A 17,432-nucleotide genomic window follows, 5' to 3' on the forward strand; every position below is an offset into this window, starting at 1 on the left:
CTGTCGTGCACTACAACTTTTTAAACACAAATGGCCCATTCTATATTGACTATGTCGTTAGTGGAACCTACCCAAGTCCACTATGTTGGCTCATTTCTCACTTTATTAAACATGACTTTCTTTGGCACCATTTCTTGAAGTTTCTTGTGTCATAATAACGCGGTGTTTGGTTTTTTCCCAAAAGTTAAAATTATAAGGTATTTAATAGTGTTAGGTGTTAAATAGTTTGTTTTTATAATATTGTTATTTTTATTAAACATTAAAAATAAAAAAAATTAATATATTATTATTTGTTTTAAAAAAATTATTTAATCAAAGATTTATAAGAAGTTATAAAAAAAATAGAAAAACAAATAACTTAAAATTTGAAAGAAAATTATCTTTAATAAAAAATTAAAAAAACAAACGTCGATTTTATTCTACCAATCTTTAAAAAAAAAATTATAGTGGTTGTAAAAAGAGAAAAGTTATTTTCTAAGTTTTAAGAGTTTTTTTTTTTAATTTTTTGGTTTAATTTTATAAAAAGAGTTTATAATTATAAAAACCTTATTTTGACTTATATAAGTATAAAATTTTACGTATAAATACAATTATCTAGAAAACGATAATTTTTAATTCAACTTTAATTTCAAGTTAAAAGGTAAAACAAAAGTTATCCTGAAATGAGATGTTAAATTTCTAAAAAGTTAAAAGCTTTTAATATTTGAGTTCAATGAGAGTTTTGATAAATTTTATCAAAAAGAACTTTTCGTTTAAAAAGGAACAAAATATGAAAGTTAGGACAATATATATATATATATATATATATAATTTTTAATAAAACCAAAGTGATTCCTTGGAGATTAAGGTTTGGAGCCTGACTTCTCAAAAGCCAATAGTTTATCATGCCTTGGTTTAATTGTATGAGTCCTTGATCAAATATAATGACCAATCATACCCATTTAGTTTGATTAATTAATAAATAGTAGTACACCCCAAAGAACACAAAGTATGCATAATTAAAGAGTGATGTCCCCTAAGTACAAATGAATTCAACCAATCAATTCCCCTTTTTCCTTTTTGCCTTTTCTCATATGTGGACTTCTACCTAAAACAATGCAGACCACCCAAGTGCCGTATTAGCACCAACAAAGAAAAAGAAAGGAAAAAGCCCCTACCCATGTATAATATAAGGAATTTACTATTGGCAAGTGTTTCAAATTTCTAATTAATAAAGATTCATTTTTATAAAAAATATTGTATAGAATATTTTTTTTTGATATATTATTGTAATATTATATTTTTTTTTTATAAAATAAGTAAAGTTATTAGGAATATCTCTATAAATATTTTAGGTCATAAAAAAAAATTATGAAATGAAGATGGGTTTATAGAAATTATACAAAATCGATAAAGATGTAAAAAATAATAAAAAATACTGATGAAGTAAGAAGACTCAAGGTGTACATATAAGAAGTAAGAAAATATGAGATATTTTAAGAATCTAATAGTTGTATCCGGTTTCTCTATGGTATAATGAAAATATTTTCCTTCATGTTAAAACTTTATGTATCGTGTATGTGATTGTTTAATATTTATATTCTTAAACTAATATTATTTACATTAAAACTTTTGTTGACACAACATTTAGAAGGGAAATATATATGCTTTGGGATACACAAATATCAATAAAATGAGAGCCCAACTTTCTCTATTTCAAACTCCCAAAAATATATTATCTTTTATTCACTTTGGAATGATGTGGTTTTTAACGCCAAACATACCCTCCCACATGTGAAATTTTCTTCCTTAGACCTCTTGGCTACCTCTGGAAACTGGTGTCTTGCACGCAAAAAGTTAGATTTTGTTTCCAAGAACACAAACAACATCAAAAGACAAGGAAAAAAGGGGGAAAAATGGCACAAGGCAACTCCCAAAAAAGCTCATCACGACAGTGAGATGCAATTTGTGAAAACATAAAACCTAACTATTTTTAATTATATTCTCAATTATTATGAATAATAAATATAGTTGATGGTTTTAATTCTAATTTTTTTTTAAAATAAAACTAAAAATCTTGATAGTAACTTTTGTCTTTATCCTTATAATTGTATTAATAGCTTTCAATGATTTCACCATTCTCTTAGATGAAACCTTCATGTTTGTTGAAAAGAAAATTTTAAAATTATGAAATGGGTATCATTTGAAACTTTTTAAATCATCAAACGGAAGTATATAATAAATCATTTTGAAGAAATTAAATGTTAAGATTAAAAGTTACATCTATACCATTAAAAGATAATACCCGAATAATCAAAGGTAAAAATATAATTATTTAAAATTTATATATTTAAAAATATGTGATTCTTTTATGGTTGGATTCCTTACCCGAACCCTGACTGACCGTTACTTTAATCTGATACCATAGTCGATGAAAAGAGCGGTATGACTCTTCCATCCAAATTCATTGATGGGTGAGTGGGTGGGCCCAGCAATTTCAAAAAAATCTAACACCCAAGTAAACACTGCTCCATTTCTCTTCCGATCAATCCGGCGGTGGGTGAGACAAACCCTTATCTCATTAAGGCTGACGCTTATAATTGAATTTAGTCAACATGCTTGCCCCATTGCACACTGCAAGAGTTTTGAAGGAGTCTTTTTAACACCTCACTACTCAAAACTCAATTTCCAACACAAAAAAACTATCCACATCTTCTCTTTTGCTCCTACTATAAACTATCATTACAGCCCTAATTCCAAATACTCAAAGTTGGAGCCATGCTAGCCGATGATTTCAGCTTCCCTGTTGTCCAAACCCCAGTTGCTCATCACTTCTCCGTTAATCCCCCCTCCTTTTGGTGCGTTTCTTCTCAAAGTTTTTCGGGGTATTCCTGTGAGGGAGATGATGATGATGATCGTGGGAGAAGATCAGCAGGGTGTTGTTCTCCCAGGGAGAGAGAGGAAATGAAGGGTGTGGAGGAAAAGATGGACACGTTATGGGAGGACTTCAACGAGGAGCTACAAAGGGTTTGCTCCAAGAAGGAAGGAATGGGTGGATCCTGGAAAAGTGGTGGTGGGGAGGAGCCAGCGGTGATGGAGGTTTGCTGTGTGCAGGCCTTGGAGATGTCCCGGCGGACAGGCGGTGGAGTGCTTTCTCACAAGAGGCACAGCGCGGTGGTGGTGCTGAAGGTTTTGAAGATGTTCTTGCTCCATAACTCGGCAAGGCTCATCAGGAGGAGAAAACCAGATCGATGTTACCTGAACCGCTAGATTAAGCATTCATGGACATCTTTAATTTCAGCAATCTGGGAGTGTTTTCGGAAGAAAAATTGGCTTCATGCTCACCTCCAAAACCAAGAAACTGCTTTGGAAACTCTTTCTTCTTCCATCCTTCCCTAGTCCCCCCTCTTTCTTTTCTTCCCTTTTGTAATATATGTAACTATCAATTAATAATCATAGAAATATCAAATCCAAGTTCAGCTTTTCAAATAATTTTGTTTTTGTTCTTGCTAATTAAAGAGTGATAATATCGATGCTGTGCATTTCATTTTCATTTGGTGTGCACCATGATCTTAATTGCATTATAAATACCTAATTTAATAAAAGTATTAATAGGTTGAAACGATGAAATGATCCTCAAATTTCTAAATCTAACCTTAAATCTAACCTTTCCCATGTTTTAACGTAAAAAATAATCAAATTTTGACATAAATATCATTCAATATTTCAATAATTTACATATTGATTTTAAAGAAAAGTTATTTTTATAAAAGAAAAAAGAGGGCATTTTTGTCAAAAAAAAAAAAAACTAAAAAAGATGAAGAAATCGGGAGTTATTTTATCCCTGAATAACCATTTTTCAGTTAATTTATACATATTTGTAGATGTTATATATTTGGCTTTTCTATGGAAAATCAAGTAATAAAAAAAAATTATTACATGAGAATGTTGGCAATCAAGCCCTAATCATCAAGAGGCCCAACCCAACTGCTGTTTCATGGCCCCAGGCCTCATACACTTGGTACTTGGTTCATTACAATTATAGTACCAATGATTAATATTATATATTTAAGCTACTTTTGTTTCCGAAAAATTTTAGGAAAATGCAAGAGAAAGAAGATAAAATGTAAAAAAAAAAAAAAAAAAAGTAAGGAAAAATAAAATATAGATTTAAAATCAATAAATTATTTTTATATATTTTTTCCAATTTCATTTCACTTATTTTATTTTGATATCTCTTGATCTTTCTTATTGAGCATTCATTTTACCACCCTTCTGAGCTCTAAAGTGGAAAAGAACTTTGATATTATATGGTTAGAAGACATCATATCAATCATGAATAATTAATAAATCAACGTTCATGATATTGCTACTATAAGAGTACATACCAGGCATAAAAAATAGTAATTTTTTTTTTTCTAACATATCTTTTCATAACTTCATCTTTGTATGATTTCAAGTGGGATCCTAAAAGGATGCAACATTTCCCTCCTTAATGGTTATCTCATGGTTCATTGCATCTAAATAATTATGGATCAAGAAGTTTTTGCCCAAAATATTAAGGATAATAAACTCAAGTTTATTAAGATTTGACATTATCTAATAATTATATATTAAATAATTCAACCCTAATCATATATAAATAAACTTAAAATAAAATATTGCACAATTCAATTTTCAATATTTTTATCATAATATTCATTCTATCCATTTTATTCTAATTATTATAAATGTATAAAATAAAATTTATTATGACATAAATATGATAAATAAATAAAATATAAAATTTTAATATTTCTAAAAACATAATCAATTATTTAAAAACATTTATTAATAAATAGTACCGATTTTATAGTTTAGAATAATAGTTTTTTTTTCTATGTTTACTACTTCACTATCGACACACTTTTGGCTATATAAGACTTTGATAAATATAACTTCTGACTAAATAAAATTAAAATATCAATGATTATAAGCTTTTGTCTATGAAAAAATTTTCGTTCAAATTTCAATTATATAAAATTAAAATATTAAAAATTACGAGCTTTTGCTTTAATCATATAAAATATGGTTTACGTAGTTTCCACGCTATAAAAGTTCTCAACATGGCTTTGATTACATGAATTTGTTAATTTAATATTTAATTTTATTTATTTATTTTGTATTACTGCTAATAATGAGAAAATACAAAATAATTTAAATGTTGCACATGAGATTAAGTAAAAAAAAATGTGAGAATTATAAATAAGACTTCTTGATGCCTTTGATGATGTGTTTGAATAGAAATAACTTCCTTTTGAATTTGTAGAAGTATTCTTCTTATTAGGCTAAGGTCTTCGATTGCATAAGTAGTAACTTATCAAAAAAAAAAAAAAATATATATATATATATATATATATATATATATATATATAGAAGTGCTTCTTCAACCAGTATCCCAAACACCCCATAGAGATATAAACTCGAAGGAGGCGCTGGAAAATGTTTTAAGTCTTAGGACTTGAAGGAAGTCTTTTGAGGGCGAAAAGAAGAAAGTAGAGAAATGGATTTGGGGTCAGTGAAGAGGAATTTGGAGAAAAAAGAAGGAACTGAAAGTGCGTCATTAATTAATTCAATGCCTTCACAAGTGTTTGATCCCTTCATCTTGCACGGCCTTCACATTGATCTTGTGGAGCGTGGTCGTCTTATCTGCTCTATGAAAGTGCCTCCTCGCTTACTGGTATTGTTTCATCTCAAATTTGTCTCTGCTCTGCCTTCTGCATACAATTTACAAGTGGGTTTTATTAATTAAGCTCTTTTATATGACAATTGACCGTTGGGTTTTGTTAATTCAGTTTTTATTTTTATTTTTTTTATGACAATTGAGAAGTGGGCTTTGCTAATTGAAGATTTTTATGACAACTGACAACTGGGTTTTGATAATTGAGTTTTCTTGTGAGAATTGAGAACTAGATTTTGTTAATTGATGCTTTGTGTGACAACGAACAATTGGGTTTTGTTGATTGAATTTAGAAGACTGGTAATTTCACATTCTCTATTGTCCTTCTTCTACTTTCTTTTGAAAATTGAGAATTGGGTTTTGATAATTGAACTTTTTTCTGAAAACCGAGGAATGGGTTTCGTTAATTGAAACTTTGTTTGACGACTGACAATTAGGTTTTGTTGATTGAATTCAGAAAACTGGTAATTCCACCAATTTTTTTTTTTAATGAAAACTGGCAATTGGGTTTTGTCAGTTGAATTCAGAACACTAGTAATTTCACATTCTCTTTTGTCTCTCTTCTACCGTTTTGATGAACTGAGAATTGGGTTTTGCTGATTGAATTCAGAACACTGCTAAAACCTTGCATGGAGGGGCAACGGCCTCACTGGTGGATTTGGTGGGGGCTGCTGCCATTGCTACAGTTGGTTCTCCCTTAACTGGAGTTTCTGTTGAGATCAGTGTTTCTTTCCTGGATGCTGCTTTTGTTGATGTGAGTATCTCCTGTTTCTTCATTAATTTTATGATTTTTGTTTCAAATAATCAATTGGGTTTCTCTTTTGTGTCTTGTTTTCTATTCTAGTTTTTGTGGTTATATGTTCCCAACTTTTCTTTACTTTGTTTTCTTAGTTCACATAATGAATTAGGTATTTTTTTTGTGTTCAGCAACTCTTATGCTTCTTATGTTCATGGGAATACCAGTCTTTCCTTCGCGTTCCTTGTTTCATGTAATGAATTGGGTTTGTTCTGTTACATCTAGCAAGGGAAAAACCATAGGATTTTTGAAGGATTGAAGTTCTCTGATTTGCATCTGAAATATCATTTAATCACTGCTCTAGGAGATGTAATTTATTTTTTCTAGATTTCAAAGGTAGTTTAGGTAAGGCGTGAAGTTTGCTTGTACCTTGTGCTGTGCCTTTCATGTCTTTTTGTAGCTTCGGTGCTATTTGTATACTTTCTATGTATTAGGGTTGTGCCCCCATTTTGTTAGGAGCCTTAAATATGTATAATATTTACTAGCTGCCTATAAAAAAAAAATAGCATTTACTCAAGCTACCATGTGAAGTCTAATTATTTTGACTTTTTGCAAAGTTAAACTAGCCTATGAGCTGCCTTGTCTTTCATTTTCAGGGATTCTTTTACTGTTTTAAGTTTTTCAAGGTCAAATTAACTGCCATGGTGTCCCTAAACTTTTTATTATCGCAGGGCCATCAATTGACATAAACTAATTAATACTCCACAAAATCCTAAAACCCCCAGTTTTTCTGTAACCATTTTACCATATGCATGAAGGACCCTAATGTTTGTACCCTTATTTAAGCAGTGTAACTCCATGGGCAAAGAGTTTATCTTTAACTATTATTTTTTATTGTTCGATATCTATATGTTCCCCTGACCTGAATCTAGAGACCCTTAACTGGTGAAAAAGGCAAATAAATAAGTCAAAAGATTTCCCATATGGCTCTGCTGGAGGAAATCCATAAGTTGGATATCTCTTACCCGGCCCCTCCCAAATGTTTGACATACCCATGTTGGACACAACAGTATACTGGGTTTAAATTTGTGTTGGTACATGCCTACTGTGAAAGATGGACTGAATAAGTATGTCCTTGAATGAGAGTGCAACACATTTCTAATTCACTAGAAAAACAGAACTTATCTATGATTTTTGCTTTAATCCAATCTGTTTTACACTACTTTGACACATGAGTATTGCATCTCACTTTGTGATATTGAAGAAAAATCAAATATTTCAACTCGTTAGTTGTGTTTCTGTGTCCATCAAGAACCAAGACATACACCAGCACATAACATCCTAATCCATGTCCATGCAACAAAAGGCTGGATGAAGCTGGGGTTGGTTAGATAAGTAGATTTCTTTCATAAACACGTATTTTAGAAACCATAGGCATTGAGACCTAGAATCAACTGGACTTTATTTTCTTTTCTTTCTTTTCTTTCTTTTCCTTGGAGAAGATAGGGTGGCTTTGTTAGACCTTTCTTGTCTCACAGTTAATGCTCAATATCTTTACCGTCATTTCTAGCATGATTTCACTTATTAACTTAGATGGCCAATCATAAATTATTAAAAACTTGCAATGGCCAGATTATAGGGATTCTCTCATAATCATTTTTGTTTTCATTATGCTTATCAATTTTTTTAGCTCATTAATCATTCTCATCTTTCAATAAAAATATTATTTTTAGGGCATGTTTGGGACACTGGATTAAGGAATAGGAATGAAAAATCCATGTCATTATTTTATTTTATTTTTATTGTATTTGGATTACAATTAGGAATAGAAATAGGAAAAAAAATAATTCTCATGCAAACCAAAACTCACTCATGTAAGGATTTTGATTCCTCTTTTGCATGCAGTACTATGATTCGCCTCCATTTCCATTCATATTTCATTCCTATGCCCGCATACCAAGTGCACCCTACATGTAAAATCAGTGCAATACCAAATCGCTACTTGGGCTTATCTTTATTTATTTCCTTGGGACATTTTTGAATTTGCATGGAAACTGAAGTGCATCATTTGGGTTTTATACCCATCATTTAAAACACAACCATTACAAGTAATGGCAAATGACTGATGATGATCTAGACTGTAAGTCGGCATCATTTCATGAAATCCTATATCTGGTCTTATGCAATCAGTTGAGATGATGAATACCATTTCTTAGATGCATCCAATGCTATCTAGAATACAAAAAGTATCTATCAAATCAATTTTCCTTGTATCATTATAAATGTGCTCACTTGTTTATTGGTTAGTGTTGATTGCTATCTTGCATGCCCTTATCCGAGTAATCGTTCCTAAGCATTCTCTTTAAAAGTAAGTGTCTTGCTTAGAGACACTCCAATGATTGAGTTTGGGAACAGAACTTCATTCTTGGAAACGACATAGAAATGTTTTTAACAACTGATCTTTCAAGACTCTCCCCCGAAAATTTCCCTAACATTTGGACCTACACATTGTATGCTTTTGTTGCCCCTCTTTATGTTGTTGTTATCAATTCAGGAGGAGATCGAGATTGAGGCAAAGGTTTTACGCGTTGGGAAATCTGTTGGTGTAGTGAGTGTTGAGATTAGGAAGAAGAAGACTGGGAAAATTGTCGCCCAGGGCCGCCATACTAAGTTCCTTGCCGTTCCCAGTAAAATGTAAAATGTAAAATGTATTTCTCCCCCAGAAAGGAAAATAGATGTCTCTTGAGTATGCTTGTAGCTTCAATAAAATGCAGACCAGGTAGCTGCCTTTCATATTATTGTTCAGAACTCATTGTTCTTCACTATTGTGTATGTACTTTGATATGTTCTTGCCTTATGACTTTTCTTTTCTTTTCTTTTTTATTTTATAAATTTATCCAATTATTAATTTAGCATATTAACCCGAGTTGGGACCGACAAAAGACATTATTTAATCGAGGTTATCAATTTATCAAATATTAATTATGGAGGTTGTATTGTTTCAAGCTTTTTTTATTATTATTATTATTATTTATATGAAAGCTAAAAGAAAATAAATAAATTTGTATAAGCATGTAAAATAAATTATCAAGGTCAAATCAGTAAAATCTCAAGTATTTATATTTAAAAAAAATAACTATTTTTCGTGGAAAAATCCCTCATTAAAATATCACAAGCAAATTAAAAATAAAATCAATTATAATTGTTTAATGTGATTTAACATTATTTTTATTAAATATTTAAAACATCGTTACATAAAAAAAAGATTAATAAATTAGCAAATGAAATGAAATAATGGCCTTGACTTGAGATGCCTTTTAATAGCCCCATTGGCATCCAATACATTACAACAATGTATTACTATCAAAGACTTGATGCACTAAAATTACTAACTAATTTTTATAAAAAGTCTATAAGCATTGTAAATTCATAATACCATTTCATTTGGCTTGTTAAGGTTGATTTATGGTATTAAGTGTGGTAGGAGAACAATAGGATAATGGATGATCAATAATTTCCAATTTCATAAAAAATGTTCAAAATTTTTTAAATTAATTATTATCGTAATTTATTATAATGTTAGTATATTTATATTTTACATCTATTTTAGGATTTCACGTATTAAAATATGATTTTCAATGTCCAAATTAAGGGAGCTTCAATCATGTTTTCATAAATTATGCTAAAAACAAAATAGAGAAATATAATTATGATAAAAAAAATAGAAATAAAAATTGAAGACCCCTCACGAAATAGAAATATAATTATTATTATAATTTATTATAATGTTAGTATATTTATATTATACATCTATTTTAGGATTTCCACGTATTAAAATATGATTTTCAATGTCCTAAGGGAGTTTCAATCATGTTTACATAAATTATGCTAAAAAGAAGTAATAAAAACTAAAAAAAATATTCAAAATTAATAAATTCATTTTATATATACTTTTAACTCATTTCATTTATTTTATTTTATTTTATATAAAAATTAAATAATTAAATATATATATATATATATATATATATATATATATATATATATATATATATAAATCTCTTTTTTTCCTTCGATGGTTACGTTGGAGCATTGTTCATGAATTGGGAAACTTTGAACCGCCCCATTTTGAGAAATATTATTTTGGTCAAAAATCCCCACATGGAAGTCGCAGCCTTGAGGTGGGCTGGCGCACGTCAGCAAACCTGAGCTGCCTTCAATAGAGAAGGCATTGTTTGGGTGGAGGAAACGCAGAGGACAAAAACCAAGGAAGAGAAATGGATTTGGAGTCAGTGAAGAGATTGCTGGAGAATGGACAAGGAACTGAGAATGAATCCTCGATCAATTCCTTGCCCACCAGATTGTTTGACCCCTTCATCTTGCAAGGCCTTCACGTTGATCTGGTGGAGCCTGGTCGTCTCATCTGCTCCATGAAAGTCCCACCTCGCCTGCTGGTAAAATTTCGCCTTCTCTTTCCCTCTCGCTCTCTACAAATTTCAACTTTTTTATTTATGATAACTGAGGATTGGGCTTTGTTGACTTAACGTTTCTATGACATCTGAGAACTGGGTTTTGTGAATTGAGTCCAGGAGAATGGTAATATCACATTCTCTTCTTTTGTTTCTCTTCTACCGCTCTGTGACATCTGTGAATTCGGTTTGGTGGGTTGAATTCTGAATACTGTTAATTTTCTCATCTCTTTTGTCTATGTTCTACCTTTTTTGCCACAACCCGCAATTGGGTTTTGCTAATCGAATTCAGACAATTGGCAATTTCACATTCTCTTTTGTCTCTGCTCTACCTATTTATGACAAATCACAATTGGGTTTTGCTAATTGAATTCAGAAAACTGGTAATTTCACATCCTCCTCTGTCTCTCCTCTACCATTTTGTTGATATCTGGCAACTGAGTTTGTTCATTGAACGTTTCTGTATTTTTTTTTTTTCACTATGAAATGCACTCTTTAACACCTAAGATTCCGCAAAGAATACATACTTCTACCGGAGCACAATCGAATTTGGAGATGTTTTTATTTACATTCCACAGACTTTAACAATATCATTATAGGGGTCCCCTCGATCCCCTTTTTCATTATAACGCAATATCCTTCACTGTTTTTTTACTAAAAATGAATGGATTGTTCCTTGGTTGAAAAGAGATGTCTCGAGCAATTGGAGAAGCACTTTGATAAACAGATTAGAACTTGACTGACTTGATTAAGGTAGAGTGTTTGTTCTATTAGACAATAAAGATTGCGAATAAGGGTTGTAACCATATGGTTTTCTTCGGTTTCTAGATATGATCTCTGTCATTTGTATTCCATTTATCAATTCCTCCATCTGACCTAGGTCTATAAACTTCTCTGTCAATTCCATCATTACCTTATCCTGTCCTATGAGGCGGGTTCTGTTAATTTAAACTTTAGTCTGACAACTGAAATTGAGTTTTGTTAATTAAACTTATTTACCACAGCTGACAAATGGGTTTCTTTGAATTGGATTAGAACAATGGAAATTTTTTGCATGGAGGCGCAACGGCCTCGCTGGTGGATTTGGTGGGCTCTGCTGCTATTTTTTCAACTGGAGCTCCCATTTCTGGAGTTTCTGTAGAGATCAATGTTTCTTACTTGGATGCTGCTTATGCTGATGTGGGTACCTCTCCTTTTTGTCTTGCTTTGTTGCTATTTGTTTCAGATAATGAATTGGTTTTTCTTTTCCCTTATGCCCGACTACTCTACTATTCCTTAGGCATTTCTCCTTTCTTCCTTGTTTTATGTTCTTTGTCCCATATAATGAATTGGGTTTGTTTTGTTTGTGAATTACTCTTCCACTCCTTATGCTCATGTGAGTATGTCTTCTTTCTTTACTTATTGTGTGCTCTTTGTTTCATATAATGATCGGGTTTGTTTTGTGTCAGTCCTACCCTATTACTCTTCTACTCCTTATACTCGTGTGGACACTGTTCCTTTCTTCTTTATTTTCTGTTCTCTGTTCTCTGTTCTTATAATGAATTCAGTTTTGCTTGTACTATTTTCTTCTTTATTCTGCGTTCATTGTTTCATGTAATGAATTGGGTTTCTTTCTTTTTTGTTTTCATTTTAATTTTCAAAAACAATGTTCTACTCTTTTATGTAAGTTGAGTGCATATGTCTGAAGTTGAATCTAGTCTCAGAGTGCAAGAAAAACACTGTTCTGTTCTTTATGGTTAATCAAGGGAGTGCTTGATATACTGGTTTCAAGAGCATCAATGCATGCATTGCAACAAATCTGATCTCGCTTGTTGAAGTCAGCATAGCCTGGGTTGGCTTGAAATCTGAACCTCATCTTGTATGCAAAGGCATTTATGATATTTTTAACTAACCGAGCATATTTCTTCATTCACCATATACTACTCACATATGCCCCTGCGGTGGCTACCAGAAGGTCCAGAACAACTGCCACTAGCTGTTTAAGGTCATGGGTCAAAAGGGATACCTGGAGGAAGGGGATAGGTCACATGATTGCTACATGTCTGTGATAGAGCTAAGCTCTTGGAAGCTTATGAACACAAGGAACAGCAGGAGGGATTTGAGTCCAAAATGTGGAAGGAAGACACTTTTGGAAGGAGAGAACCCCAAGCCTTACTCATTAGGTGGAGGCATGGAGTAACCATACAGTTGGAAATTAACAGGCTAATTTCGGATATGTACCGTAACAAGCTGTAAAAAATAGAGAAGCTGACTTTGGCTCATGCCCATATCTTTGTCAAAGTGCTTTTCCATGTCCCCTTAAGGTGCATGATCAACTGCAACCTACCTGCCAAAAAAAAAAAAAAAGAAAGAAAGAAAAACACCATCTTGGTAAATGAAAAACTGTGGAGAACATATTGTTAGGAAAAGGTGAAGAGTTATAGCATTTATCATGTCAAAATGCTAGCTTATTTTTATGATATTTCAAACATAAAACATGTATTTTTCCAGTTTCTATTTGGTTATCTTCTGTGACTTGTCCATGTGCAACTCCTCTTCAACTGAGGCCATGGTCTTTCCTTAACCTTTTCTCAACTACTTGAATACGATGTTATTGATTAACCCCTTCTCTTGAGTTATGTAAATCATTTCAACAAGTTTGGCATCATTATTCTAGCCTGCTTGCCTCCACTGGTTTTTTAAAGTTTTATGTTATCTTTGAATGATAATGGAAAATGGATTTGAATGGAATTTTTGGCTCCCTCATGTTAAGCTGTCCTAAATGGTTAGACAAACAAGCCAAGTTGAGCTGGATGGTAGGTTGCTCAACCTTGATTTGGGCTCAAGTTGGAGATTACTGTTCAATCTTGGGTTGTCTTCCATAAACTAAACTCATGATTAACTTGGTTTGGTTTGGCTTGCTATTATTTAGAGTTTGAATTAAACTTACTTCCATGTTTGTATTTTTCTATTTTTCCCTACATTTGAGTTCCCAAAAGCCTTTCTCAGTCAGCTGCACTGCTCCACAGAAGCTTTCTTTCAGCTAACTACCAACCTTTTAGAGCAAGGATCACATCTGGTTACTTTTTGTTGACTTCATGCTGAAGAAGTCCCTGAGCATTCCCCCCCCCCCCTAAATAAATTACAAAATCCATGTGGAAAACCAGGTTTTCTCTTCTATTAAAGGATAAAACCCCCCCTAAAAGCTGTAAGGAATTTGAACTTCTCAAACCTTGTGGTGCCATTAATGTATTCCATCAGATCCACCCATGATTCTGAACCTCCCAAAATCTAGTTTTCACTTGGGAAAATAGTAAATTTTCTGAAGTGTCAAGCACTGAAACTAAACCTGCATCTACATTTGATATTTTTCCTTTATAATTTTCTAAGTGTATTTTACAATTTGCATTGTCAGATACCCTTTGTATATTGAAGGGGTTGTAGCTCACAGTTTTGTGCCTCTACAAGCTCTTAAACAGGAAAGTTTAGTAACACTGATCAAGGTTCCTCTTTGTACCATATATCGAGCATTTTATCCTAGCTTCTCTCCTAGCATTTTGTTTTGGCTTTGGTTAGTAGTAAGTGCCGATGGTTAGGTTATTTAGTAGAACTATTTCATTTTTAAGCAAGTTTGCTGTGTTCTTCTAATTCTCAGTTACTCTTAGTCACTAAACCCTCCATGGCTAAAATCCCTGGCTTTTTTTAACCATTTTCCCATATGCTTATGGGACTCTGAAGTCTATATGTTTACTTGAGCAATGTAACATGGAGAATAGGTCGAGAACTTTTACATTATACATAAGTACATAGCGTCCTGAAAAGAATTTCATATTTAACTTATCAAACAGAATTTCATTCCTAAAATGAACCCAAATCTGTCTTAAAAAGCATTGCAAACAGGAACAATTATGAAGGGAAAAAAAATAGCATAAACCTTTTGTCCATTCTCATATACTTAGGGCATTTTTGAATGTGCGAGAAGCCCATCATCATGTTTAAACTATAACTCAGCATCATTTTATGAAATTCTATATCGAAATTCCACAAAACATCCTAACATACCCTTAAGGATGATCATTGCTATAGACAATGATTTTCGGTATCTTGTCATTATTTAAATTTTCTCTCATTAATTCTCTGTTTTCCTTTGTACATTGGTTAGGGTTGATAGCCTTTCATCACCTAAGCATGTTGCTACTGCTGGTTTTTTTAAAAAAAATTGCAATTGCCCTAGTAATTTGTGCATATACATCATCTAACCTTTGTTGTTATTGCTGTTGTTGGTATGATTGATTCAGGAGGAAATCGAGATCGAGAGCAAGGTTTTACGTGTTGGTAAAAGTGTTGGTGTGGTCAGCGTTGAAATTAGGAAGAAAAAGACTGGGAAAATCATTGCCCAGGGCCGTCATACTAAGTACCTTCTGGTTCGTAGTAAAATTTAAAATTCTCCTCCCTCTCCCTTCCCCCAACCCAGAAAAGGGGGAACAAAGAAATAAAGAATCCCTGTCTTCAGTTGCAGACTGGGGAATTGCCTTCCAGAAGTGATGAGTTGTGCGCATTAAATTTGTACTAGAGTTGAATCTATGGTGCTAGAGACTGGTTCATTTCAAAAGCTAAATACATAGGGGGATGCTGAAATATTACAGTTTGTTTATTTTAAAACTAGGATGATGTATTATTGTAAAGCTTGGTTGGGTTTGGGTAGGTTCTTAATTAACCTAAAAATCGAACCAAATTAATCAATTCTAATTAAATTGAATTTTATTAGGATTGATTTAGTTATTGGTTTATTTTGGCAAAAATTGGACCTCCCTATGTTGTGGAAAAGCAATAGGCCAAAAAGCTTGTTTTATAATCCTAGCACTGTAGCTGTAGCTATGTTTGATTCCTTAAAACTATCAATGAAAGCAAAAAAAATGTTCAAAAAAATAATTTTCACATGTTTGACTTTGTGGTAAAAATAATGAAAATAAAATAAGTTATAATTAAAATTATTTAATCTATAAAATAAATAAATGGCTTGAAGCAACATGTAAAAATAAAGGTTTATTACATTTTACCCTCCCACTGAAGCCATGTTTTGCACATTATCCCCTCGAGTTCAAAATTCAAAATCGAGCAATGTATTTTTCATACTTTATAATGACATGCAATTTACATTTTTTAAGTAAAGATGTTACATATTTGGATGAAAAGTGTATGTACTCTTCACGTGATTGAGGGTAAAATGGTTATTTCATTTCAAAACACCTAAAACTCCAACCCAACCCTCCTCTCTTCGTTCTTCCTCCCTAGTTGCTATTGCTAATCCCCAAATTGCAGTGGAAGCATGTTGTGAAGTGAAAATTGCACGAAAATGGTGATGATGCAACATTTTTCTAAACTATCCTTTTCTTCTTATTTTCTCTTCACTCTTTCTCTCTCCTCCCCCTTTCCATTGAAAATTCCACATTAATAAAAATTATGGGTCCATCTTTTAAGTTTTTTCAAAAAACTTTAATCCCCCCCTATGAAACAACAAAATCAAAACCCTAATCCTAAAACAGAAGCATAACATAAAAACAAAACTCAAGCCTACTCTATGTTATATAAATGTGTCGTGTGATTTACATGTTGTATTAGGTTTGTTTGATTGTTGTTGTTTTGTGGGTTTTTGCACTTTGTTTGGTGCAAGAAAATCAATCAATTTTTTTTTCCTTTATAAATTTGAATCTAAGACTATTTGAATTAGTTGAAGTGATTTTTTAATAGTATTGTTATTTTTTTGTAAAATTTTTTGAGTTTGATTCCAATCACCATAAGATTTGTAATCCTATTTGTCAAAATTCTAGTTTCTCAAGTTAGAATTCTAAAAAAAATTATAAGCGATCAAAGGAGGAAGAAGAGGTGGGTTGGGGTTTTGGGTGTTTTGAAATGAAATGACCATTTTACCCTCGATCACGTGAAGAGCACATTCACCTTCATCCAAAAATGTAACATTATCACTCAAAAAATGTACATAGCATATAATTATAAAGCATAAAGGGATGGGGTTTTGAGTGTTTTGAAATGAAATGACCATTTTACCCTCGATTACTTAGAGAGCACATGCACCTTTCATCCAGAAATGTCACATTGTTACTCAAAAAATATACATTGCATATAATTATAAAACATGAAGGGTTAGGGTTTTGAGAGTTTTGAGTGTTTTGAAATGAAATGACCATTTTACCCTCAATCACATAAAGAGCACCTACACCTTTCATCCAAAAATGTAACATTGTTACTAAAAAAATGTACATTACATGTAATTATAAAGTATGAAAGGTACATTACTTCATTTTGAACTCAATGGGGTAATGTGCAAAAAGCGATATAGGTTAGGAGGGTAAAGTATAATAAACCTTAAAAATAATTTATAAACTCAAATCAATTATTTATTTTTCTTTACTCTCTCTTTCCTTTTCCTTTTCCGACAATTTTCTTCACATTTTTTAGGAGCCAAACATAACTTGATGATAAAATTATTTTACATGAAGATTCATAACCCAACAAAAACAGTTATGATATA

The 17,432-nt window shown here is 31.9% G+C and overlaps 2 protein-coding genes across 2 annotated transcripts; both read left to right on the top strand.

Moving 5' to 3' along the window:
• Positions 1-5,409: 5,409 nt before the first annotated feature.
• On the top strand, positions 5,410-9,291 carry LOC117917536 (acyl-coenzyme A thioesterase 13-like). Its single transcript, XM_034833848.1, has 3 exons — positions 5,410-5,698; positions 6,309-6,452; positions 8,989-9,291. The coding sequence occupies exons 1-3, from the start codon at positions 5,522-5,524 to the stop codon at positions 9,130-9,132; spliced, it is 465 nt and encodes a 154-aa protein (XP_034689739.1). The 5' UTR covers positions 5,410-5,521; the 3' UTR covers positions 9,133-9,291.
• A 1,310-nt stretch (positions 9,292-10,601) lies between these two features.
• LOC117917473 (acyl-coenzyme A thioesterase 13-like) lies at positions 10,602-15,667 on the top strand. The gene is made up of 3 exons (XM_034833764.1): positions 10,602-10,888; positions 11,939-12,082; positions 15,181-15,667. The coding sequence occupies exons 1-3, from the start codon at positions 10,712-10,714 to the stop codon at positions 15,322-15,324; spliced, it is 465 nt and encodes a 154-aa protein (XP_034689655.1). The 5' UTR covers positions 10,602-10,711; the 3' UTR covers positions 15,325-15,667.
• Positions 15,668-17,432: the final 1,765 nt, after the last annotated feature.

This window comes from Vitis riparia, chromosome 7 (genome assembly GCF_004353265.1).
Source record: "Vitis riparia cultivar Riparia Gloire de Montpellier isolate 1030 chromosome 7, EGFV_Vit.rip_1.0, whole genome shotgun sequence".
Lineage (NCBI taxonomy): Eukaryota > Viridiplantae > Streptophyta > Magnoliopsida > Vitales > Vitaceae > Vitis > Vitis riparia.

Bases quoted from the DNA above. Each gene is read 5' to 3' on its own strand.
- LOC117917536 (XM_034833848.1), top strand. From the start codon at position 5,522: ATGGATTTGGGGTCAGTGAAGAGGAATTTGGAGAAAAAAGAAGGAACT. The intron at 5,699-6,308 runs GTATTGTTTCAT...GATTGAATTCAG, and splicing joins AAGTGCCTCCTCGCTTACTG to AACACTGCTAAAACCTTGCA. The intron at 6,453-8,988 runs GTGAGTATCTCC...TTATCAATTCAG, and splicing joins TGGATGCTGCTTTTGTTGAT to GAGGAGATCGAGATTGAGGC.
- LOC117917473 (XM_034833764.1), top strand. From the start codon at position 10,712: ATGGATTTGGAGTCAGTGAAGAGATTGCTGGAGAATGGACAAGGAACT. The intron at 10,889-11,938 runs GTAAAATTTCGC...GAATTGGATTAG, and splicing joins AAGTCCCACCTCGCCTGCTG to AACAATGGAAATTTTTTGCA. The intron at 12,083-15,180 runs GTGGGTACCTCT...TGATTGATTCAG, and splicing joins TGGATGCTGCTTATGCTGAT to GAGGAAATCGAGATCGAGAG.